At 31.2% G+C, this 24,300-nt stretch overlaps 8 protein-coding genes across 9 annotated transcripts in view; 2 read left to right on the top strand and 6 right to left on the bottom strand.

Annotated features, from left to right (window-relative positions):
* LOC118069994 (uncharacterized) overlaps window positions 1-4,712 on the top strand; it is a 59,723-nt gene extending 55,011 nt beyond the window's left edge. For both annotated transcript variants that reach the window (XM_035088392.1, XM_035088391.1), the window contains exons 7-8: window positions 714-2,620; window positions 3,954-4,712. In XM_035088392.1, coding sequence (XP_034944283.1) covers window positions 714-2,620; window positions 3,954-4,103 — 2,057 coding nt within the window. In that variant the 3' untranslated portion in view covers window positions 4,104-4,712. The remainder of the gene's footprint in view (window positions 1-713; window positions 2,621-3,953) is intronic.
* Window positions 4,713-4,995: 283 nt separating this feature from the next.
* Window positions 4,996-7,010, top strand: LOC118069998 (F-box only protein 39-like). The gene is made up of 6 exons (XM_035088396.1): window positions 4,996-5,217; window positions 5,283-5,515; window positions 5,592-5,756; window positions 5,816-6,042; window positions 6,451-6,609; window positions 6,683-7,010. Exons 1-6 carry the CDS (start codon window positions 5,026-5,028, stop codon window positions 6,997-6,999), a joined length of 1,293 nt encoding a protein of 430 aa, XP_034944287.1. The 5' UTR covers window positions 4,996-5,025; the 3' UTR covers window positions 7,000-7,010.
* A 2,458-nt stretch (window positions 7,011-9,468) lies between these two features.
* On the bottom strand, window positions 9,469-11,904 carry LOC118070009 (zinc finger protein 62 homolog). Its single transcript, XM_035088410.1, has 3 exons — window positions 11,894-11,904; window positions 10,824-11,834; window positions 9,469-10,354 (listed from the first exon to the last, which is right to left on the bottom strand). The coding sequence occupies exons 1-3, from the start codon at window positions 11,902-11,904 to the stop codon at window positions 9,469-9,471; spliced, it is 1,908 nt and encodes a 635-aa protein (XP_034944301.1).
* Window positions 11,905-12,259: 355 nt separating this feature from the next.
* Window positions 12,260-13,930, bottom strand: LOC118070008 (zinc finger protein 436-like). The gene has a single exon (XM_035088409.1). It carries the CDS (start codon window positions 13,928-13,930, stop codon window positions 12,260-12,262), a length of 1,671 nt encoding a protein of 556 aa, XP_034944300.1.
* A 402-nt stretch (window positions 13,931-14,332) lies between these two features.
* Window positions 14,333-15,843, bottom strand: LOC118070018 (zinc finger protein 675-like). The gene is made up of 2 exons (XM_035088419.1): window positions 15,707-15,843; window positions 14,333-15,627 (listed from the first exon to the last, which is right to left on the bottom strand). Coding segments are annotated over exons 1-2 (1,041 nt in total). The 5' UTR covers window positions 15,709-15,843; the 3' UTR covers window positions 14,333-14,588.
* Window positions 15,844-16,105: 262 nt separating this feature from the next.
* Window positions 16,106-16,693, bottom strand: LOC118070007 (gastrula zinc finger protein XlCGF49.1-like). The gene has a single exon (XM_035088408.1). The coding sequence runs from the start codon at window positions 16,691-16,693 to the stop codon at window positions 16,106-16,108; it is 588 nt and encodes a 195-aa protein (XP_034944299.1).
* A 205-nt stretch (window positions 16,694-16,898) lies between these two features.
* On the bottom strand, window positions 16,899-18,509 carry LOC118070006 (zinc finger protein 557-like). Its single transcript, XM_035088406.1, has 3 exons — window positions 18,492-18,509; window positions 17,097-18,444; window positions 16,899-17,030 (listed from the first exon to the last, which is right to left on the bottom strand). The coding sequence occupies exons 1-2, from the start codon at window positions 18,507-18,509 to the stop codon at window positions 17,377-17,379; spliced, it is 1,086 nt and encodes a 361-aa protein (XP_034944297.1). The 3' UTR covers window positions 16,899-17,030; window positions 17,097-17,376.
* Window positions 18,510-19,166: 657 nt separating this feature from the next.
* Window positions 19,167-23,735, bottom strand: LOC118070005 (zinc finger protein 664-like). Its single transcript, XM_035088405.1, has 3 exons — window positions 23,701-23,735; window positions 22,599-23,628; window positions 19,167-19,566 (listed from the first exon to the last, which is right to left on the bottom strand). The coding sequence occupies exons 1-3, from the start codon at window positions 23,733-23,735 to the stop codon at window positions 19,288-19,290; spliced, it is 1,344 nt and encodes a 447-aa protein (XP_034944296.1). The 3' UTR covers window positions 19,167-19,287.
* Between the last annotated feature and the right edge of the window lie 565 nt (window positions 23,736-24,300).

The raw sequence follows: 24,300 nt of genomic DNA, 5'->3' as shown, positions 1-24,300 counted from the left end.
TTTTATTGCACAATTCTACCGAACCATTTCACCTCTTAATTACCTTCCGGTATATGCCAGCTCATTCTGATTAGATATTATGACATCCTAGAAAAGTGTTGCATTACTTTTTTTACATTTTTCTCAGGTTCCTCTTAAATTTCAATTACATTAATACATTTTAGCTGAAACAAAAAATGAACAGTCTGTATGAGTTAAATTACTTGTTATAAAGGAACGAACCATGTAAAAATATTTTAAAGCTAAATTGAAAACGTGGAATTAAATATTTTTAATTCAAATATTTTCATCTATATTCATAGAATATTGTACGTTTCACTTACTAGAGGAAGAGTAAAATCACAAAGATATAGTATTTATCTTCTACTCAACAATTTAATAAAGAATGAATAAGAGTTAGTTAAATTACAAGCATAATTGACACACAAATATTAAAAGTAAAAAATTAATCATTCAAAAACTTTTTTAAACTTAGTAACTCAGTAAAATAAAATTGCAGAGTGGCTTAAAATAAAAGGAATTAAAACTTTGGATGTATAATCGGATGTTATTAATCAGGTCTAGAAAAAATATTATTACAGAATTTTTATCACTGTGTTAAATAATGATGTCTATTTACTCATTGGCACAAAGAAAATAGAATAAAGATAATTGCAATCATTTTATTTTAGAGTTTATTATGTACTTGATTTTTATAAAGTGAAAATTTTCAGAGGACATGGAGGACGATCTAATTTATACGAGGGCACTGGATTCTGAGAAACGTGATAATAACAATTTCCTCGAGCAACCTTCGAACTCTAACACTTTGTCGGTATTGGAAAAGTTGAAATCAACGGCAGAGAAACCCAAGAAAAAAAAGAAGAAAAAGAAGAAGGTGCGAAATCAATTGGCTATGACCACAGAGATATCATCAACACCTACTATTCCCACGACTTCACTTACAGAAACAACGACATTTCCTTGGAAAATATATCCTGACAGGTTCCTAGGGTCTTTGTGGTTAGATTCTGATCAACGAAAGCCCTCAAATTTAGCAAAGATCCATTACGCAGTTTCAGCGAAACAACAGAAGTCAATGACTCCTAATCACCGTGACGAGAATTCTGGGTACCTTAACGATCAAGTTCCAGCCGCACGCGATTCTCTAAGGAAATATCCCCTATCAAGAAAGTTTCACTTTGGGAAGATAAATACTCACGAGAAGGGTTCGCCACTGGATCAACACGATTCGAAAACGTCTGTTTATGGAGTTGATACGACTGGGTCTTCCCCTAACTCTCGACTTCTGTATTATCAATTGCCTAAGCCAACATATCTTAGATCGAGAAGCCGTGATGATAGATACGATCAATACAACCAATACTCTGGAGAAGTTCGGGATGATGGTTTAAATGATTATCAAGACTCTTTGAACTATCCTCGAAATAAGTTTCTGAACCATTGGGGATTCTTTAATAAGCCTCACAAATATTCGAGATATAACTTAAGTCCTCCAATGAGTTCTGACTATGAAGATGACAGAAGTAACTGGGGCACAAGATATCGACCATGGCAGAGTTTCTGGAGACCAATATTTGAACTCGAAGATGAGAATGACACTGAAGGGAGAATGTACGGGAAGTTTAATTCCTGGTCGGCTGAGAAAAACATGGAAATGCCGCCATGGAATTTAGTTGATGAATCTTCAAGATCAAAGGGTTACGGTAGAGATGTAGTTGTGGCTGACAAGAATAGAAATCACTCAGAACTTAGCGAGGTGTTAAAGTCCAAACAGATAGAAGAGAACGTCGTTCTCCCCAAGATCACAATGAAGACGTGGAATAGTTTAACTTCAGATCCAGCGACTTGGCCTTTTAAACTTTCCAGTGCAAAGCCCTGGCCAAAAGATAAAAATGGAAAGTCTTACAATCCCAATGCTGACCTAGTTAGGAAGCTTGGGCTTGATAAACAAGAACAATTAATTGATAAAGATGACAATAAGGGTGAAATGAAAACGGGAAATGAGATTGAACCTGTGAAAGAAGACAATCATCATTGGAGTAATGATAGAAAAGTGTGGCCTGTCGAAATGTCTCCAAAGATTCAGTCGGTTGGTGGTTGGGTTATGCCTGCAGATCAATCGACTTGGACACCCTACGAAACTAAACAACGTCAGTCATTCCAGCATGCTGGAACGTCTAGGTGGCAAGAGAGACCTGATAATGCTTGGCAGGGAAAATTAACCGACTGGAACAGTGAGTTTAGCAAACAACCAAGTCACTCAGCTACGTGGCCACCCAAATGGAAGCAATTTTCGTACCACAAGGTTAATGCCGGGCCAATCTCTAAGCCAGGTTCATTGGAAGGAACTGCTCGAACGAGAAATGCATTTATCGCTGTATCTGCTGTTTCACCATCTAAATATCCAAGTAATAAATGGAAGAATGATGTTGAAGATACTTCAGCTGATGATAGCACAAGACATATTGACCAGGATGATCCTACAAGTCAACTACTTCATGGCAACTCGAAATCTTTGATAAATCAGTGGAATGAATATAAAACCAACTCTGACAGAAGGAATGAAACTGATCCGCTTGAGTACCAACTTGAAGAGCTCCGAGAAAATAATTTAGAAGTAAGTATTTCATCAACAGTCCAATAAAGCAAACTACACGATAGTAGATGTACAAAATGGCTAACTCTCTTCTCTTAAAATATCGTGAAACAAAATTACTGCTCCAAACACGAAATCCTCTGAACGCGCAATAGTGCTTCCGGTGAGAAGACACTCGGGGGAAATTTTACGAAACTCCAGACGAACTCTCAAGTCTAAGAAAACGACCAGTCTCTTGCCAAAGTGGACGAGCAAGTTAACGACAAATAGTTTTAGAGCTTAAGTTCTCTCTTTCTCTTTATTTCTTCGTGTCCCGCTTCGATCGTACGTTTCGCATTGGAAAAATAAATCCCGTAAAATTTACAAAGACTTGTACAACAAAATTTATCATTTATGAAACCTTATAAGTAAAAGTTTTGAAAATTAAATACGATTACGATGTAATTTACATCTAGATAGAATAAGTTTTACTTAACTGTTGGTTTGACAGCTTTAATATGTTCATGAAGACAGTCACCTTTTTAATTAAATGTCAAAGATTGTCTGAAATGAAGATAAGAACGAGAGAAGTTACTCTCATTCTTCTTCAAAGTGCAAAAGTATAAATGGTACTTTGAAGCTTCTCTCAATAGTGAAAGATGTCCGGTGCAGATTCAACTCTTATTTAAGTTAAAAAAGAAAATAAGAGAAATCGTAATTTCCCAACGAACGACCGGTATTTGCCAGAATAACGAAAAACTTACAGAGTTTCAAACTGGAAACGCAATTAGGAACGGGCCGCAATTCCGGAGCAACGGGTGGTCGATCAAGCTTTTTTATTATGATTTTTTTTAGCTTAGCCTCTACTTACTCCGACAGACCCATGTAATTGCCAAAAAAACATTGTAAAACGTTTCAACACATGAAAAATCAGCTAAAGTTTTCAAAGAATCTTCGGTTAGCCGAGAACGCGTGAAAATATCCGCTTGAATGGAAGCTGTGTTCAATAACTCTTGAAAAATACGCGCACAATGATACTAAAGAATGTTCTTTCGCTAAGGTTAAGGAAATGGGAAATAAAAAGAAAATAAAGATAAAGGGAGAAAGAGCGAAGAAAGTTGAGAGTTCCGATTGCAAAAGTTGCACCAGAACAACCATCCTCTAACTTGCTCAACGCTTCGATGAGTCTCAGTGACTCACCCTGCTACTTTTCACTTGGTCCTCTTCTTCTTCACCTGAGAAATTTTATTCGATGTACGCGCGCTCTAACGCCTACGAAAAACTTTACGAGATCAGTTTCACCAGATGGTCTGTTGCCTCGTGATTTAATAGAAAAAATTTACCAACTTTTCAAGTATTTTTTTTTTCTTTACAGAAACGAAGTCCTCCAACAGAAGCCACATACTTGGTTTCTGCAACTTTAAACACGACAGCGAGCACAAGAGCGAGTGGAGATGAAGAAAATCAATTGCCACAGAAGAAAATAGAAAAAGAAAACACATTGAAAAAATATGTGAAACAGTAGATTATTTATTACATCATTTTTATTATTTATAACGACCAATAATACGGAAATCGTTTCCTTTTTCTGTATCACCTCCACTATCTCTCTAGTACATAACATGATGGCATCTGAGAATAAAACTATTGACCTCAAGTAATTCGACCCTATCGAGAGAAGATTAAATCATTTTTGTTTAAAAAATATCTCCTAAGGTGCAATCATTATAGAACAAAACTATCTGATCCCACTAGTTAAGGAATTTTTTTTGTATCCTAGAATATTTAATTGATAAATAACTGTAACAATACTGATAATTTGTACATATATTATGTTCATCAATACATAAGCAGTCCAGCGAAACTAACAAAGAAACATATTACAAGATAATTACACGTAAGAGATACATATTCAATTACTCACGCACTCGATCTAAGCGTAACAAAAAGTCATTAATCATAAGAACCAGACTTCTAATGGAAGATCTGTGTTTCTCCCTTTCACTCAAAAAGTGTTATACATTATTGTTGGATACGTCCCATACGATAGAGACTATATCGTTTCTTTACAAATGTTCGGCACATACTGTCTAGAATTAAATGGTATTCAAAGAACTCTAATTAAGGATAAATAAATGGCATATATTATGTATTTATTTATTTGATTTATTACTTTCATATTTTACCTTTGATATTGAATCTATTGTCCAATCCCTCTCATCATCTTTTTTTCAATCTACTTGAATAATAATTTCGTTTTATTAAAATAAGCTATTTAATAAAATATAATAAAGTTCTAAATTTGAATATGTTGTCGATCGACAATTGGAATACATACCTTTAATAGAAAAAAAATCGAAGTGTGATATTTGACTGACAAGTGAGTTATCTACCAATATGGCAGTTAGTTAGAAAAGTCTGCGACGAGCGATGATGAAAGCCCGGAGATGTGGAATCAGCTACCGGAGCTGATATTGAGCTTAATTTTTGATTATCTCAATTGTCAAGATCGTGCTAGTGTCGATCAAACATGTCAAGCATGGAGTCATGCTTTAGCATCGCCATCACTTTGGAAATCCATTAGAATTATTATTGATAGAGATTTGAGAATTTATTATCCATCAACAAGAAATTTATTGGTTAGTTTTTAGTAAAATAAAAAGTTTTTCAATGACCACGAAAGTTAAAAATAATTTCCTTGTAGGCTAAGTATGTTCAACATATGAGACATTTGGAATTAGCTTGGTCACTACCTTATACTCTACCGCGAGAAGCTCGAGTTTCATTGAATATTCGAGCGAATGATAGCATTGACTTTTTGGAAGTTATTAAGAATAAAAATGTTCAACTGGAAAAACTTATTCTTACCGACTGGTATTTCGGAACCAACTGGAATCATCGAAGCAAGCTTGTGAATGCCCTAGCGCGGTTTTTGAGGTTAAAATTGACATAATATGACTGAGAAGGAATAATCGTCTATTTTTAATCTCACTTCTGAGAGAATTTTTTTTAGAACTCAACGCAAATTAAAGCTGTTAAGTTTATTAAATGCAAACTTGGGTGTTGCTGACGTTTTAAAGGTATGTCGAGCTATTTCTTGGTCCTGTGGAAACGTACTTGAGTATTTAGATATCCGAGGTGCTTTTCGAGATTGGCAGGCGCCGCATAGCAACTCCAGGTTAGAATTGTTTTGTTGTATTTCCATCGAGATAATTTAATTAATTATGAATTTCACAGATACATACGGTATCTTAGTCGACTTCATGTGCTAACAACATTCCAGCTCGACTATCCTGCATTATCTGATGAAGTGCTTAATTCATTAGCTAGCGCTGCATCTAACGTACTTAAGAATTTACATATCTCGATCCGTGATTCACATTCTCGTCAACACACTGTTGGAGATGCAGCTTGGAATAATCTAGTCGTTGCTTGTCCTCAGCTCACGGTTTCCTATACAATAGGTTTTTGTTCCCTTTGTTTATTAATTTTATGGATAATTGCATCACTTTAAAAGAAAACACCTACATTGTATTAATAGCTTTTTACAGTTTTTTTTTGTAGAAAAAAAATTAATCAGGCTATTCATCGGTTAAATAGCCAAGAATTGCTTTGAAAAAAATCTATTCAATTAAGCTTTCTTTTTAAATTGATAAAGAGAAGTAATTTTTTTAAACAAAAAATGATAAATAGGATTTATTTTTCTTTTATCAATTAACAAGTGTTCCAATTAGTAACTCAATGAAGTTTTTAATTAAAGATTTTATAATTTAAGATTGCTATAAATTTTTTCTTACAAAAATAACATCACTAATTGGCACACTTTCTTGATATTGATGATCTACTAAAATTAATAACTAGCTTTTCTTTAGTAAATATCTCCCATTATGAAGATATATCTTACCTTCTTCTGCCAAGCATCCCTCTTGCTTGCTTTTATATGTATGGAGGCCACGTTTGGGATCAAAATCGATCTCGAAACTTTAGAAGTACAGTCGGACTTCTTATAACTTATTATCCAAACACATTGGGTAAGAATTAAACATCCAAGCGCTTAAAGTATTAATGTACTCAGCATTAACTACTCCTCAACTTTATGATTAGTCGAAGTTATGCTGCAAATCAGAAATAACCGTGAACTCCTTGACGATCTACTAGTCTTTATGATTCAACGATGTAAACGATTAACAAAACTTCAGTATGATGGAATAATCAGAAGTTTAGAAACTCTTCGGTATATCTTTCAACTCCAAGCTGAGAGGAAAACCAAATTCAAAACCATTCACATAAAACCTAAAAATATCAACACACAAAATCGAGCTATCCTGGATGATATCAATTACCAGTATCATTATAAAATGCTTGACCAAGGTATTGACTTTCGGATTGAAGACCCAACATCAGCTTACAATTTTTTTTGAATCACACTCGCCGCAGGCTACATGAAATTTTTGTAATATTTTATAATAAAAGTGAAAAAAAAATATATCAATTCAAAAAAAAAAAGTCTTTTAATTATTGTAATATTTTATTTATAAATTTCTTTTTTTCAATTACAATAGATTATCATTAGCTTTAAATTGAAAAAGGTAAATTAGTTTAATTTTTGATTCTGTTCAATTCTCTATACAGTTATCTTATCTTTTTTGCATTGATTCAATTAAATTAAGTACAAATGTGTGCACCATTTTACCACTCACCTGTATAATCTCTCCAAAGAACAAGTGTAATTCAATAAAAGTATATAAAAAGTTTTGTTGCATTGATTGCTTTAGAACTTACGTAAATGTTGTCACCATCATCAAGTGACATTATGAAACCCTAAAAAAGTCTCACTGGCAAATCATTTTCCGCGTATTTGTAAGTGTAAGGTTTCACCTTTAAGTAATGTGTATTGTGAATTTAAAAACTCGAGAATGTTTAGATCCTGGGTAGTTTCAAGTTCTTTGTTACAAAGTATATACATATTTTTATACACTTCTACTATAAAAAGACGTTTTTTATATAAATATACATTAGTTTTTGCTTCTTTACAATCGTATGACACTTTAAAAATTTTTCTTCACTTTTTATTAAAGAAAAATGCTATTGCTCTGGTCTGATATTGTTGAGACTTGGTCATGCAAAAAATTTTCAATTTTACCGTACCAAGATCCAGGTTGATCTTTAGAACATCGGCTTTATGTCCAACCTCTGTATCGGAAGTTTAAAGATATGCTAGCTTATATTTATTTGACACTTATCTCTAGATTTTGAGATAGACGAAATTTTCATAAATAATACATTTTGTTGCCAATATTATTTCGGAAGAAGTTATAAAGACATCACTTTAAATTCTAAATATTAAAATAAAATGATTAAAAGAAAGTAAAGAAAAAACTATACAAATAATTATATGAAAACCAATTCAAGTATTGATGGATTTTAAAAAAAGTCAGCAATTTCACTATTTCAATTATTCTAGAAATGATTTGAAAAATGTATGGACTTTTTAACTTCATTAAATTTTTTATCCAAGTTTTATTAAATTCAAGATTTGATTAAAAATCATTTACTTCATAAAGTTTTTTCTGCTTTTTACAAATTTTTTTTATACTCAAAGCGCTTAAATTAAATTCTAAAATTACAAGGGCACTTTGTCCACTTTAAAGTCCAATATCTCGATCTTGATTATAAATAAATTTAGGAGTTCGTACGTCAAACGTATTTAAGAATATTGAATGCCTTCGACAATTTAACTCTACATAATCAATACTGTGTAGTTATTAAAACCATAAAAAGGCAAAACAAGGTGGTAGCAAATCCTTTGATGGAAGAAGCGTCCAAACTTTTAATAATGCTTTACATAATTTACATCAAAGTATTTTCCATCAAATTAATCATACTTCATTAAATATAATTTATTAATTAATCTTTGGGACGATATTGCCTTTTTATAAATTTTGATGTAACATATATATGAGGTACGTAGGTTTATGCGAATTTAAAGTGATTCATATTACCTTATCACTAAAGCTTTCATTACGAATCTTACATATGTTCTTGATTCTTGATCTTCTCCAGAGTCTTCTTGCAATATCGTCACATGTTCATAGCTGCCACACCGATGAAATTACATTCCATACACGTGATCGTTCTTAGTGTATGACTCTTCTTAACGTGAACGTTCAACATGAATTGCTAGGAATAAGAATTGTTGCTATATGAGCACTTCAATGGATTATACTGTGCAATATACCATAGGCTATTCTCAGACATTACGGTTGAGATATTATTTACTACGGATTTCTTATATTTTATCTGCTACTTTAAACCTGAAAATGATGTAGGAAGTTGTTGCTATATAATATATAATAATAATAAAATTTCTACTTTTTTAAAGCTTTCTAAATAATTGCAACCTTTAGATGTATGGACCTGGGGTGATATTTAATGCTTGTTTAGACAAATTGCTTACAAAACTCATTAAATCTTTACTGCTTCTTATAGAATTAGTACCATAAACTGAAAATACTCCAACATCTATTCGATAATAAATAATCCTTTATAGCTTGCTTCGACGGATTTATCAGTTAAGAGCTGAGTTCTCTTAAAACTTACAGTAGATTTTATGTCATCTTGAATCATAGTTCGAATTAGTTGTCTATTTTCAAAGTAATGTTCAACAAATGGAAAATAATAATTGATCTCTGACTTCTGGAATTGCAAGAGAACTGATTAAAAATTAAACAATATAAATTAATGAAATATAAGTTGTGACAATTCAGATTACTTATCAAAAATATCAGCTTTATTAAATTTTATAATGTTCAAAAATACAAATGGTAAAAATTTAATATTTATTTATTCTAATACATTTATACAGTATCAAAAACACTAAAGCTAAAATTTTAATCATGAATTTGTTGATGTTTTGTAAGAATATTCTTTGCAACAAAACCTCTAGCACATATCGTACACCAGTAAGGTCTTTCACCAGTGTGATAACGTAGATGAATGATCAATGATGTTCTTTGAGTAAAATCTTTACCACATTCGTTACATGTATAAGGTTTCTCTCCTGTATGTACCCTCTGATGAATTTTTAAATTGGCCTTACAACTGAATCCTTTTTTGCAAATATTACAACTAACAATTTTTTCTCCTGTATGCCGTCTTTCATGAATTTCTAGAGCTTTTTTGCTCGAAACTCTTGTTCCACATAATTCACATAAGAACTCTAAAGTTCTTTTATTTTTATGTTTTTTCTTATGGTTTTGTAGAAGAAGTGAAGAGATGAATTTTTCGGGACATAAATGACATTGGTAATTTTCCTTCAAAGTTGATGGATGATAAGTATTCATGTGAGCTGTTAAATTTCTTTTATACGAATACTTCTTATTACATATTTTACATTTAAATTTTTGGTTTACATGAATATTTTCGTGCTCAGCCAACTCTGCTTTTACGACGAAACCTTTTTCACATATCTTACATTTGAAACCAAACTCTTTGAAGTGTCTCTTCTTATGTTGATCTACATTTGATTTTTGATTACTCGCATAAGAGCATATATCACAAGAAAATTGTTTATTACCAGTATGTATGAGCTTGTGTCGTCTAATGTTCATCGGAGTTTTAAATGTTTTACCACATTCGTCGCATTTAAAAGCGTTCTCAATCCTATGCTCATTCTTCAAGTGTACCACGAGTTTTGTCATATGAGAAAAATGAGCATTACACTTTATACACTTGTGACCCTTCTTTAGCCTTTTCCCGTTCACACTCCGTCGACATCTGCAATAAATTTAAAAGTTTCTGAAGATTAAGATAAGGTTTGTCTGAATTAATTTTTTTAGACTTATAAATAAGTAAAACAACATAAAAAACTTTTTTACTTCATTCTATGTATGTTCACAGATTGTATGGTTTCAATATTTCAGTTGATGTGTTATTGATCTTTTAAGTTCTTGCTTAGAGTAATTCACTTAAATTATAGTCACATAATAACATTTATTGATGTGAAAGTACTTAACTTAACTCAGACATTTTTTTATTTTTTAATGAAATACATATTTAGAGTGAGAAATTAATTTTAAAAAATACACCAATATTCTTATTAATTAGAACATATAAACCTAATATATAATAAAATGTAAATAATATAAAAACTGAATATTGAACACAAACATGAATTAATTTAATTTGAAAAAATGACTGATTTAAATAATTGATTGGCACTTGGGTTTAAAATTAAATACTTCACTTAGAACTAAAGTCTAGAAAAGTTTTTGACTCAATTTTAAGCTCAGGCACAGGTACAGTAAAATCGTGAACCATAGATGGATCGACTTCTTTAATGTAAGAATCTATGTAAACTTTTGGTAAAGGTGGATGATCTCCTGGATGAGATTTTCGATGGCACGTCAGAGCTGGTTTTTGAACAAACCTTTTACCACAAATATCACAACTATATGGTCTCTTTCCTGTATGAGTTAAGAGATGTTGCCGCAATGTCTCCCGTTTAGCAAATCTAGTACCGCATACTGAACACTTTAAAGGTTTTTCACCAGTATGAGTAACCATATGCATTTTAAGAGTACTTTTCTCTTTGAAATCTTTTCCACAAACATCGCATATATATCCGCTGATTTTTGGCCGCGGATTTTCATGATGATGCATGTGCAGAGTTAAGCCAACTTGGGTTGCCATACTTTTATTGCAAATTGAACACACAAAGTTACGTTCCGTATGATATGTTCGTACATGCCAACGTAGAGAATTTAAATTTTTGCTTTTGTATCCACAATATTGACAAAGTCCAGTTTGATCATTTGTACAGACATGTCTCTTAAGTTCACTAAGATTTTGATGTTGTTTATAACAACCCTTGCACATAAATCTCTTTTTTTCAGTATGCTTTAAAGCTAAATGTTCAATCATTTCAGACTTAATTAATGTAATAAAGCGACAATGATCGCAATTATATTGTTTATGGTAAATTCTAATATGATTTAAAAGTTTACTGACTTCAATAAATGTCTTAGAACATTGTGGGCATTTATTTAGGTGTTTTTTGGAGTGAGTATCTAAAAATTTCTGTGCTTGGTCTTCAGAGTAACCTTCATAACAAGTTCCACAATTTTTACACGAATGTTTAATAATACAGTCTTCAACAGAATCATTTGACACACTTCCTTGTACCAATTTAGTTACTGTATCAGAGACTGGTTTCGTTATTTGTACTTTAGTTGCATTTATAATCTTGCTGTGGTTCCTAAAACAAGTAAAAGAATAACTTTTATTACAATCACATCTATTAAGTCAAGGACGTACAAGTCCTTCATACTTACGTGAACAATATAAATACGTTAAAAATAAAACAAACTATTTTAAAGAATATTTATCTTCTTAAAACCACTTAACTGATAATTTTCAATATAAATTACACTAATATAGAGCGTGTGAAATTTTTATTTTAATTTCAACTATACATTATTCAGACTTATTAATAAATTTATTGATCATTTATTATCTATGTTTTATCTTAAAAAAATATCCGTTATAAATATACCTAAGTCGTCTTAATAATATGAATTAACATTAACAAATCAGTTATATCTAAAATCAGAATCGTGATCTGATTGGACAGATAACTGAATAAAATAAGTTCTAATTGTTGAGATGAAATTTAATTTTAGTTTATTCACTTTTCATGTCTATTTCCTCATTTATTTGTCCATTCTCTTGAAGATACTCTGCAGTAAATTCTTTAACAAGATCAGCTATAGGCATGACAGGTAGAGGAGGATGAGGTCCTGGATGAGTTTTTCTGTGACAAATTAGACCAGGTTTTTGTGTAAATGCTTTACCACATATGTCACATACAAATGGCCTTTTTCCCGTATGGATAAGGACGTGTTGTCGAAGCTGTGATTGTCTGGCAAAAGGTTTATTGCAAATGGGACAATGATGTGGCTTACTTCCTGTGTGAACAGCCATGTGACGTTTAAATGAATCTTTCTTTGTGAATGTTTTTCCACATTCCGCGCAGACTATTTTTTCTCGCTTCTCGTGCTGTGTCACCATATGTTGATCAAGATTTTCCTGAGTGACCATTCGACGTTTGCAAATAGTGCATTCAAACTTTGGTTTATAATGTGCCCACTTTTGATGGACATAAAGAGATCCTGAATTTTGACAAAGTTTACCACAAACATCACAATTAATAGGTTTCTCTTTATGATGAAATCTTACATGATTAGTTAAGTCTCCTTTGACTTTGAATTTTTTTGGACAAAATTTACACTGGTGTTCGTAATTGTCTGTATGCTTTCTGATGAAATGTGATTGCAGTGAGTGTTTTGATCGACAAACAAAACCACAAACAGCACAAGGGAATACAAGATTATTTTGACCTTTTCTTGGCCAAGTTTCATGCTTCCTTTCCAAATGTGCTGCAAAAAGACTCTTTTTCAAGGTTCTATAATCACACACCGCACATATATAAACACCGTCTTCTTGGATACAGACTTTTTTCTTATGTGTCCAAGCTACGTGCTTCCGGAAAGCAATTTTAGTACTGAAAATTTCTGAACAAACTCTACACTTTAGAGCTGCAGTTGTTTTCGGAAGAATACTTCGGTATTTAGTTGATCTTTGGGTTTTTGGTGGAGAGATAGGTTCAGGGTCAGGTACTATTTCTTCTATTGTTTCAACATCATCAACATCCTCCTCATTTTCAGTGATGTATTCTATTGCTTGTGAATCCATACTATCTGCTTCAATAAATTGTGGCACTTCTTGAGCTTGTTCATCTTCTCCAATAGGATTATTAACTAAAACTTCTTCCTCTTCTTCATCTTCAGAAATCGCATCGCCGTTGTCATCTGTCTTTACATTCACGACATTTTCAGCAAGTTTCTCTATAGTTACTAAACTTCCTTCAACTTTAACTTGATACAAATCACCTCGAGAGTCTTTAGATTCACTTGTGACACCATTTATTAAAATCGGCTTTATTTCAGTAGCCTCTGTGTGTTCTTCATTCATTTCACAACTATCATCGTACTGATAATCATAAAAACTAGCATCATTACCCATTGATTCATCCTCTGGCTCTGTATTTGAAGTTCGTTCTACTTTGCATGCGACAATTTTTTCCAATTGAGAGTGAAAACTGTCTTCTTCTCTTTCCCCGACATCTTCCTCCTCTACCTCTAACACTTCTTCAATTACTTCGTCCTGCTCTTCTTCTTCTTCTTCTTCTTCTTCAATATTAGGAATACTAGTCGTATCAATAGGCTCCTCATTTTCAGGTACAAAAGCGTAATATGGTTTTCCATCGAACTCCAGAATTTGCCACTTCCTCATCACCACTGATTCTCGCTCGAACAAAAATAATCCTCGTGAATGAGCAGTCTCCTCTTTGGTATTCTTGACGCATCTGAAACATCAGCGGATCAATTTGTTAGTCAAAAATAATCCTGGAAAAAATACATTATAAGACATAAAATTGTGCATGTTTTTTATTATTAATATTATTATTAAATAGTTTACTTCCTTTTGTAATACTAAACAGCTGAAATAAAATCACCAAAAACAAAAAAAAAAGAAATGTTCAATTTGTATTAATTAGTTTTTTTTAGTAACATATTAAATAATCATAGAAATGTTATCGAAAATAAATTTCCACCGTTTTTAGTATTATTTTTCTTTTATTAACAATTTTTAATAATTTTAAACTTGTATAAAGATAAAATCATTATTGGATCATATCATTATTTTCTTTATTCGTTTTTTGTTCTAAATATCACAACTTTATTTATACAAACTGAGATCATACTTTTCGTCGACTCAGGATAGTAGTCTATGCTACAACATAAAACAAATGATTAGTGATACTGAAATGACATTAAATAACAATCTTTATTATATAATATATAAAATTATTCAAAACAATTTTCTTTAAAACAAATATGAAAAATGTTATTTTTTAGTATTCAACAATGAAAGTAAAGCTAAATCAAGTTTAAAGCACAGTTTGAGATTCCTTAAACGGTTTAATGATATCTTGAACATAAACTACAGGCAAGGGTGGTAAATTGCCACTATGTTTCTTCCTGTGACTGATAAGTCCTGATTTCTGTGTAAATGACCTGTTGCATACATCACACGAATATACCCTCACACCTGTATGAATAAGGAGATGTTGATTGAGGATAGCGAGACGAGAAAATCTTCGATTACAAACTGAACACGGAAATGGTTTTTCACCCGTATGAACTCTCTGATGTTTTCGAAGGTCCCACATTTCATTAAATGTTTTTCCACATTCTTCACACATTGCTCTATCTTTTTTCTCATGTCTTAATCGAATATGCTGATTTAGGTTTTCCTGAGTAACCAAACACTTGGGACAATAAGGACATTGAAAATCAGGTTTAAAGTGATAAGCTTTTTGATGAGTGTAAAGAGCATGCTGGCTTCGATAAAAGTTGCCACACACTTCACATTTCCAGGAAACATCTGAATGCATTCTTCTCAAATGAGTCGTTAATTCTCCTTTGATTTTAAACTTTTTTCCACACTTTGGACAGAAAAAATTGAATTTTTCTGTATGCTTACGAATCCAATGTGTTTGTAATGATGGCTTACATCGAAAAGTAATATCACATAATCTACATATATGTTCAACTTCCTTTTTTTCTGCATTATGAATATGTTTTCTTGCTACATGCACTGCCAGAGCTGCTTTTCTCTTGTTTTTATAATTACACAAATCACAAAAATATTCTTCATAATAAGTTTTTAAAAAAGGAATCTTCTTATGTGTTTTATTATTTGCTAATGATACTGAAGTGTCTTTTGAAAGTGTTGACAGGTTATTTAGTTTTGGATTTTTAATAATAACTGGAGATTTTGAAGACGGCAATTTTAAAATATTTCTCGTCTGATAGTTTTTACTTTTCATAAGATATTTTTGACGAATAAGTAAAATTCTTGATGATAAATCTTTAGGTGGTTTTATCAATCTGGGTTTCACTTTTATATATAATAACGGCAATCTCCTAAAACAAACAAAAAATTACATAAAATATTATTTAGAATTATGAATTGTTTTAATTTATTTATTTAAAAATTACTCACATTCCGACATGATGACGTTTTTCTTGAAATTTTTAAATTAATTTTTTATGAGACATATGATAGAACTTTATTATCCAATATTATAATACATATTTTTAAAAGAAAAAGCTTATTCTTCATAATAACTCCAAAAATTCATGTAATGCTTTTGATGAAAGCAAGAAATGAATGGATAATATGATTATAGAATTTCTTTCTCTTTTCGATATTCTTAATTTATAAAAATAAAATTTTTAGTAAACTTTCATTATTAATTGATTGTTAGGCAAATAAAATGAATTAAAAAAATATATTTTACGAAAACTTTTAAATAGAATAATTTCTTTATTAAATCATTGTTCTCTCTCCTATTATATGTTTTTGTTTTTCTTCACAAAGATACCTTGTGATAAATTTTATTTAATTATTCATAACATCGTTCAGTATTGGATCGATGATAACCCGAGGCAGTGGTGGATGATTCCCAGGATGGCACTTTCGATGAGTGATTAATCCGGGCTTTTGAGCGAAAGCTTTTCCACATATATCACAGACATATGGCCTGATTCCAGTATGAATCAGAAGATGCTGCTTCAAGCTAGCGTTTCTTGCAAAAGACTTATTGCAAATTGTACACGTATAAGGTTTATCACCAGTATGAATTCTCATATGCATCGTCAGCCTGTTATTCCGAGAAAATGTTTTGCCACATTCGTCACATATGAAATTTTGTCGTTTCTCATGCTGACGTAACATGTGCTCATTCAGATTTTCTTGACTTACCATACGTCTCTTGCAAATTTTACACTCAAACTTGGCTTTGTAGTGAGCGAATTTCTGATGGACATAAAGGGAATTACTGTTGAGACATGTTTTCCCACAAACATCACACAAGAGTGGATGCTCTCGATGACTAAATCTAATATGATTTGTTAAATCTGATTTAATTTTAAATTTTTTATTACAGGTATCACATGAATAATTATAGTCCTCTGTATGTTTTCTCATTATGTGAACCCTTAAATCATATTTATTTTTATTTTTATAGCCACACTGACTGCAGGTGTACATTAGTAGATTTTCTTGTAGGAATTTGTGCTTTTTCCGAATGTGAGAGTAAAGAGACGTTTTTTTATTGAACTTGAAATTGCACTCATTACATACAAAGAGTTCTTTTTGATATTCTTTCAACTGATGGCTTCGCTTATGGGAGTTCAAAGTACTTTCTTTCCGACATTTATAGCCACATGTGTCACATTTACAAATTTTTTTCGTCTCAAAGGTCTTTTTTATCTCACTTGATTCAATCCAGCAATCAACTTCTTTCGAAGAATGATTTATGTTCCTAGAACAGAAAGATGATAATTATTACTGACTTAAACTGATTAAGTCATGGAAGAAGATTACTTACTCCAGAATTATATATATATTTTGAACACATAATTATTTCAGCTATCACATCACTAACATCACTTCTATGCTAACAAATCTAATGAACTAGTAGACCATGTCGTTAATATTATTTTTTATTTCATTTTTATTACATTATAATTGAAATAATAAATAATTGATTTATGATTATTTTCTAATATCACAGCTTTCAAAAGTGTATTGAACTGAAAGAAAAAAATATCAAATACAAACAATGACAGTCTTGAGTAATAATACTTAGTTTCAAAAAACCGTTGGATTTATTCCTTTGTTTTTTTGCTTGTTGTAATTTTCTCTTGCACTCCGTGTAGAAGACTAGTAATTTTAATGGGTGGAGGTGGTGGATGAACTCCTGGATGTTTTTTTCGATGTAACATCATAGGGGAACGTTGGGTGAAGCTCTGACCACAAATATCACAGACGTATGGCCTTTCTCCAGCATGTTTAAGTAGATGGATCTTTTGGGAGCTCAAACAGCTGAATGTTTTCCCACAAATTGCACACAAATATAATTTCTCACCCGAGTGTGTTCTCAAATGCTTTGTCAGTCCATATTTAAAGCTGAATTCCATTCCACATTGCTCGCAGACATACTTCATATTATGAAGTTCTATGTGACTATTTAAATTTTTTTGATTTTTAAATCGCTTCTTGCAAGTTGAGCACTCAAATTCTTTTATCGTTGATACATGCTTATAGTGTTTGTGAAAATAGAGAGAACTTTTGTTAGAATAAGAGCCACCACAAATATCACACACGCAAGACTCCATATCATGATCTTTCATGTGAGTTGTGTAGTCTGACTGGACTTTGAACATTTTTCCACACTGCACACAGTTAAATTTATACTCTTGCGTGTGTTTTCTAATATAATGGACTTTTAGATAAGACTTAGATCGTGCTTGAAAGTCACAAACACTACAAGAGTAATATTGGCTTGATTCATCGTGAATTTCCATATGCTTCGATAAATATGTATTCGTTTTAAATACTTTTAAACATATATTACATTTATAGGGTTTTAAATTGCTGTGCTTAAACATGTGACTTATTAGTTTGCTTTTTCGGTCGAAATTCATTCCACAAATTTCACATTTATGTACATCTTTTTCTTTATCCAGTTTGTTTCTTTCAATTAATCTTGAAGTTAATTTTTTCTTTTTTTCCACACTTGAATGTTTTTCAACGTCATTTTTTGATGGTTTATAAGTGTTTTTGAACTTTTTGATAGAGCATTCTAGCGATTTTTTGTAGAGAGATGAACCAAGACAGTCTAGATTAGACCTAAAAAAAATTACAACGTTATCAGTAAGAAAAATCGAACATTCCTACGGATTCGTCGACTAATAAATTTGTATAGTTACTTTCAAAATACAGTTCTAGATACATGCATCGGATATACACATGAAAAAATATCTGAACAAAGACAAAAGCTTTGAAAACTTCAGAAGTGTATAAAAAAAAAATCATAGAATCCTTAAATATCATTTTTACGATTATAAGATGTAAATTTAAAAGCCGCAAGAAGTCATAAAATGTCAGACATAATATTCAAAACTGTATTAAACAAGAAATATGATGATCCATCATTGCTTTCAGTAGGCCTTGTCGTTGAAAAGTTGTGAAAGGTCTTTCTCAAATAATTTAATCGAATAATAAAACTTCTGAAACATAAATAAATTATTAATATAATTAAGTTGACTTTTTTCTTATAAAATAAGTTAAACTTACCTTGTTTATATCAATCAATAAAAATAACACTTTAAAATTCCATTTAAATGCTAAGTAGACTTTAAATAGATAATATGATAGAAAATTATGAAGTTTAAATTAGAAAAACAAAAATTAATATTGATAAGATTTAAATTATTTCATCAAAAGACTAAATCATGAAATATATAAAATCTATTTATTTACTTAATCAGCGGATTAATACATATCAATTTTAACCATGTTATTATTTTATCGTCAACGATTATCAATTAACGTTAATGTCATTTCAATAAATGATACTTTTCACAAATTTACCCCATATTATTATTAATATATTTTCACTTTACTTATATTTATTGAATTTGAGCTAAAATAATAATACGTGAAAAATAAACTAAAAAATGTATTATAAAATTAACAATTTGTCATTTTTAAGTTTATCTAGGTAAAAATGTTCTTTAAACACAGGTTGATTTCTGATGAGCTGTAAGATTACCCTGACATGAAAATCCTCGATGACAAATTTGACAAACATACGGCCGTTCTCCAGTATGTCCACGTCGATGAATTGTTAGAGTTGATCGCTGAGAAAATGCTTTTGGACACTGATCACATTTGTATGGCTTTTCTCCAGTGTGAACTCTCCTATGCATCCGCAAGTTTTCAGAATCCGTGAAACCTTTACCACATATATCACAAACATAAGGTTTTTCGCCGGTGTGTATGCGTCTATGTTTCTTCAAATGTTCTGCACTACTCAAACTTTTACCGCAAAAGTCACATAGATATAGTTTAGTTGGATTGTGGCTTTCCTTGTGACGAAATAACGATCGTTTAGTCGCCAAAACTCGACCACAAATATCACACGTTGTACTTGTCACTTTATTAGCTTTCATTTCCGGATGCAATCGTCTGCAATGAGCTGAAAGCTGTCTTCTTAAAAAAAATGCATCATCACAAAGTTCACAGACAAATGGTTTATCACCAGAGTGAATATTATAATGTTCTTGGAGATCAGTCACTTTTCGAAAGTTTTTATCACACTCATGACATTTGTAGGGAAGACCTGCATTGTCTGAATGTTTTAACATGTGGACACTTAAAGCAGCCAGCACGGTGGTTTCATAGTCACATTCTTTGCACATGTAGCTTGGCATAAAGTGAGTTTTTTCGTGTCTAGTGAGGTCACGAAAGAGACGGAATTTTTTTGAACAGTGTTTGCAGGTAAGGTCTCCAACGGTATGCCGCATCAGGTGTTTCTGATAGTTGCTTTTGTGACGAAAAACTTTGTTACATGTTGTACAAACCAACTCTCTCCCTGTTTTCTCTTTATCCTCTTTCACCTCTGATTGATCTACGGATGAATTAGCATCAGTTTTAGTTTTTTTGCCCAAATGTTTTTTCATGTGCTTGCGTAAGTTGATGTACGCTCGAAAAAATCGACCACAATGTTCACATGTATTTTTTCGCTTACCCTTATGTTCAACTTCATGATTGTCCAACTGCTCTTGTGAAGTGAAAAGCCTCTTACAAACTTTACAGCAAAATTCCAATGGTAAATCTTCCTCTTTCACTTTACCTCCTGAGATTTTTTTAATTATAACTTTCTCTGGAAAGTTTGCTTCCTTCTGCATTGATACATCTTTGTTTTTTGAATTCGATTTCGATTTATCTGTAGTCTTTTTCTTCGCCAGTTCTTCCGTTGTAGAATTTGCTTCATCGGAACACGAAACTTGGTTGAATCTGAAAGTAAAATTCAATCCATAAGTCAGCGATCTTCATACTGTGATGATAATTCAATATTTTTTTCTCATCATATACTTATTTATCTGTTTGTTTGCTTTAACCATCTTCAAAACATCATTTGTAGAATATTACATCGCCTGTGGAGAAAATTTACCAATATATCTAATAAAAGAGGTAATTTTCATTAGTCGAGATCCATAAACGTATATAAATACAGAAGAAAATTATCCTTAAAATTCTTTGAATTAGTTTTATTGATCTTACATGATTTAACATGTTCAATTACAAGTCTCAACTCTCGTAATACTTATTTCTTCTATTTATCACGAAATATTTGTTCGGTCATTTAATAATAAATTCCATATTACTTGTAATACAACTTAGATTGTCTAATGCTATTCTATATAATTATAAAAAATAATTTCATAACGTTTTAACATAATTACATTCAAACTTTTACCACTATAATTTGTTTTATCTGTTCAAGGCACTGTTAAAGCACTGAAGTAATGATCAAACTTGAATAATTAGTAGTATTTTATTTTAAACAGGTGCATGGATTTTACTGTGAGTATTGAGAAGGGCTCGAGACACAAAGGACTTGGGGCACAGAGTACACTGATATGGCCGTTGACCTGTATGGTAGCGTTTATGAATAACCAATGTTGAATGTTGTGTAAATGATTTTCCACAAGTATCACAGTTGTAAGGCTTCTCACCAGTGTGGGTTCTTTTATGGACTGCTAAAGTAGTTCGTTTATAGAATGCTTTGCCACATACATCGCAAATCCATGATTTCTCACCACTATGAAGTCTTAAATGATCTTGCAGAGATCCTTTGGAAGATACTGATTTTCCACACAAATGACAATCATATTTATTTTCTCCTGTATGAGACTTTACATGAACTACTAGTGAATTTTTATATGAAAATATTTTTCCACAAAATTCACACTGGTGTTTGATTGGTTTGAAGTTTGGATCATGAATTTTGGTATGACGTGCCAAAGTATGATTATTTGGGAATGATTTGCTACAAAAATGGCACACGTGTTCCTTTGCTCCATGTTTAATATTCATGTGTCCATGTAATTCTGCATTGGTAAAGAAACCTTTACCACATATTTCGCATTTACAAATGTATTTTTCAAAATGACGTCGTTGATGCATTGCCAATTGTGATGCTTGCACAAAAGCGCGACCACACACATCACAAATGAAATTTTTCTCCAGGGTATGAATTCTTCGATGGACTGCCAAGGTACTGGTTCGTTTGAAAGATTTATTACAAATATCACATTGATAGGGACGAACATCACTGTGAGCGACCAGATGACCCTCAAATAAATTTTTTAATTTGAATTGTTTTTTACATATCTCACATTGATAATGAACTTTTGGTGATTTTTGATCGTCGATAGTGGATAAACTCAGTGCGACATTTTGAGTTTTCAGCAACCTGGAAATAAAAATGATCTTTATTCTTTGGAAATATATTTTATAACTAACTTGTCTTGGTTTATTATCACTTAAAGTTAATTCAATGGATTAATTCAAATAAAGAAGATTAGATAAAATATTTTCAAGCAGTAAAATTATGTATTTAGATTAAAGGGTGAAAAATTAATCATAAAAATAATGATAAAAAAAAAAATAAAACACATCGCTGGAAAATATTTTTTTCAAATTGCTCTTGGCTGATTGAAGGATATTGAATCAATCATGCCTCATACGTACCTTAAACCTTAAAAACTTGCTTCAAGCACTGTAAAATTTTAGTTATCTTCTCGATCTGTCAATTTCCTTTATTCTTAAAAATGAATTTATATAAGTGAATTAAATAAAATAGTTTTATTAATAATGAATAAGTCAAGAAATGTTATTTTCATAAAACCATTTGATAAGGCAGTTTTGAAATAATTGTACTGATATTAACAAATATAATGTAATAAATGTTAAAAATAATGATTTTATTAAATGATAAAATGATTTATTTGTTTATATTGTGAGATTTTACATGAGCATTAAGAGATCCTTGCTGAGTGAATTTTTTTAAACATATTTTACATTCATACGGTCTTTCTCCAGTATGCGTCCTCAAGTGTACAATTAAATATTTTTTAACGCTAAAAGCTTTTCCACACACTTCACAGACATGTGGCTTCTCTCCAGAGTGTATTCGCATGTGAATTTGAAGATAAGTTTTACTAGACACTGATTTACCACAGATTTCACAGGCAATTTGGTTTTCTCCAGTATGAATTTGAAGATGAACCTTTAATGCAGCTTTCCAGTAACTCTCAAAGTTACAGATATTACATTTATGTTTCTCTCTTTGACCATGAGACTTCATATGCATATTTAAATATGCTGCACTAGCGTATGAAGTATTACAAATTTTACAAACAAATGGCTTCTCACGAGTATGAGTAAGAATATGTCTTTCAAGAGTTTGATTGGTATAAAAACCTTTGTTACAAATTTCACAATATGTTACATATTCTTGATTGTGCTTTTTCTTATGCAATCTCAAATCGTAACCAGATACTTTGGAAATGCCACATATGTCACAGATAAAACGTTTGTTGTGTTGCTTTAAATGAATTTTCAAAAATTCTTCAGTCTTGAATGCTTTGCCACAGAGAATACAAGGAAATGGTTTATCCTCTTGATGTACTTTTATTATATGTTTCTCAAGTTTTTTATCATTAGAAAAAACTAGCCCACAATGAGAACAAGTTCCATCAGTTTTTCTTTCATGCATTTGAATGTGTTTTAAATATTGCGTTTTCTTTTTCATTACTTTATAACATTTATCACATTTGTACTGCTTTCGACGTTTATTCAATTCATTTTTACTAGATGAATGATCGTTTGAATCCTTTAATACTAGTGATACTTCTTCTGTTGAACAAGAATAATTTTCAATGATTTTATACTGTTCTAACTCTTTTTCATCCTCTACATAATCTATCTCTGTGTATTCCGTTTCGCATTCTGCCTCATCAATGTCTTCTGCTTTCAATGATTCATCATACAACCGCTCGACGCACCTGAAAATGACAAAATTTGTCAATGCACACAGCTCTGAGTACCTTTATGGCAATAATCAATTCAATAAAAACCTAATTGAAGGTAATATGTTTACCGTTAACTTCATTTTGATGAATTCATATTCAATTTTAAAGTCTCCGCTTAGAGAACAAGTGGAGCATGAAAAATTACTAGAGTGAAATAACCATGGAAAATAGGATTTGATTGAATTTCCCTAGAGATGATTTTCCTATATAAATGAACCTTCATTTTGATCATAATTATCACAAAAGAATTATGAAAAGCTGCAGAGCAATAGTAATCTGATTATCATCGTGAAACATTTTAATTTCATTCAATTCTCTAAAAAAATACCCTGTTTTCATAGATTTTTTTTTTCAATTATTATAATTACATTAAATAACTAAATCGATTAATAGTAAAACTCAACTTTAATACTTGATTAAAGTAACAAATTGATTAAATAAAATTTGGCAGACAAAAATGATAAATGACAGACTTATCATGATAAACCTGAAAATGATGATAGTTTCCCTCATTTTTAAAAAGAAAAACTGTTCTTTATGTTGTAGACATTATGTAATGTTTTGTTATCAACATGATATAAAAAAAGATTTCTTAACATAAATTTCAATAAGTCTCGTTAAATTTTTCTACCTGTCAAGTCTTAC

The sequence above is a fragment of the Chelonus insularis genome, unplaced genomic scaffold (genome assembly GCF_013357705.1).
Source record: "Chelonus insularis isolate UGA/USDA-ARS -01 unplaced genomic scaffold, ASM1335770v1 contig_4_pilon, whole genome shotgun sequence".
Classification (NCBI taxonomy): Eukaryota; Metazoa; Arthropoda; class Insecta; order Hymenoptera; family Braconidae; genus Chelonus; species Chelonus insularis.
Note: the sequence above shows the minus strand (reverse complement) of the source record. Positions and strands in the feature narration are given on the sequence as shown.

Bases quoted from the DNA above. Each gene is read 5' to 3' on its own strand.
- LOC118069998 (XM_035088396.1), top strand. From the start codon at position 5,026: ATGTGGAATCAGCTACCGGAGCTGATATTGAGCTTAATTTTTGATTAT. The intron at 5,516-5,591 runs GTTAAAATTGAC...AATTTTTTTTAG, and splicing joins GCCCTAGCGCGGTTTTTGAG to AACTCAACGCAAATTAAAGC. The intron at 6,043-6,450 runs GTTTTTGTTCCC...GCTTTTCTTTAG, and splicing joins CACGGTTTCCTATACAATAG to TAAATATCTCCCATTATGAA.
- LOC118070009 (XM_035088410.1), bottom strand. The intron at 10,355-10,823 runs GTGAAGTATTTA...AATTTATTGCAG, and splicing joins TTTCTAGACTTTAGTTCTAA to ATGTCGACGGAGTGTGAACG.
- LOC118070008 (XM_035088409.1), bottom strand. From the start codon at position 13,930: ATGAGGAAGTGGCAAATTCTGGAGTTCGATGGAAAACCATATTACGCT.
- LOC118070007 (XM_035088408.1), bottom strand. From the start codon at position 16,693: ATGAGAAAACATACAGAGGACTATAATTATTCATGTGATACCTGTAAT.
- LOC118070005 (XM_035088405.1), bottom strand. From the start codon at position 23,735: ATGAAGTTAACGGTAAACATATTACCTTCAATTAG. The intron at 23,629-23,700 runs GTTTTTATTGAA...TGTCATTTTCAG, and splicing joins AACATATTACCTTCAATTAG to GTGCGTCGAGCGGTTGTATG. The intron at 19,567-22,598 runs GCTCATGTAAAA...GAACATTTGAAG, and splicing joins CTCAGCAAGGATCTCTTAAT to AAACATAGACGCATACACAC.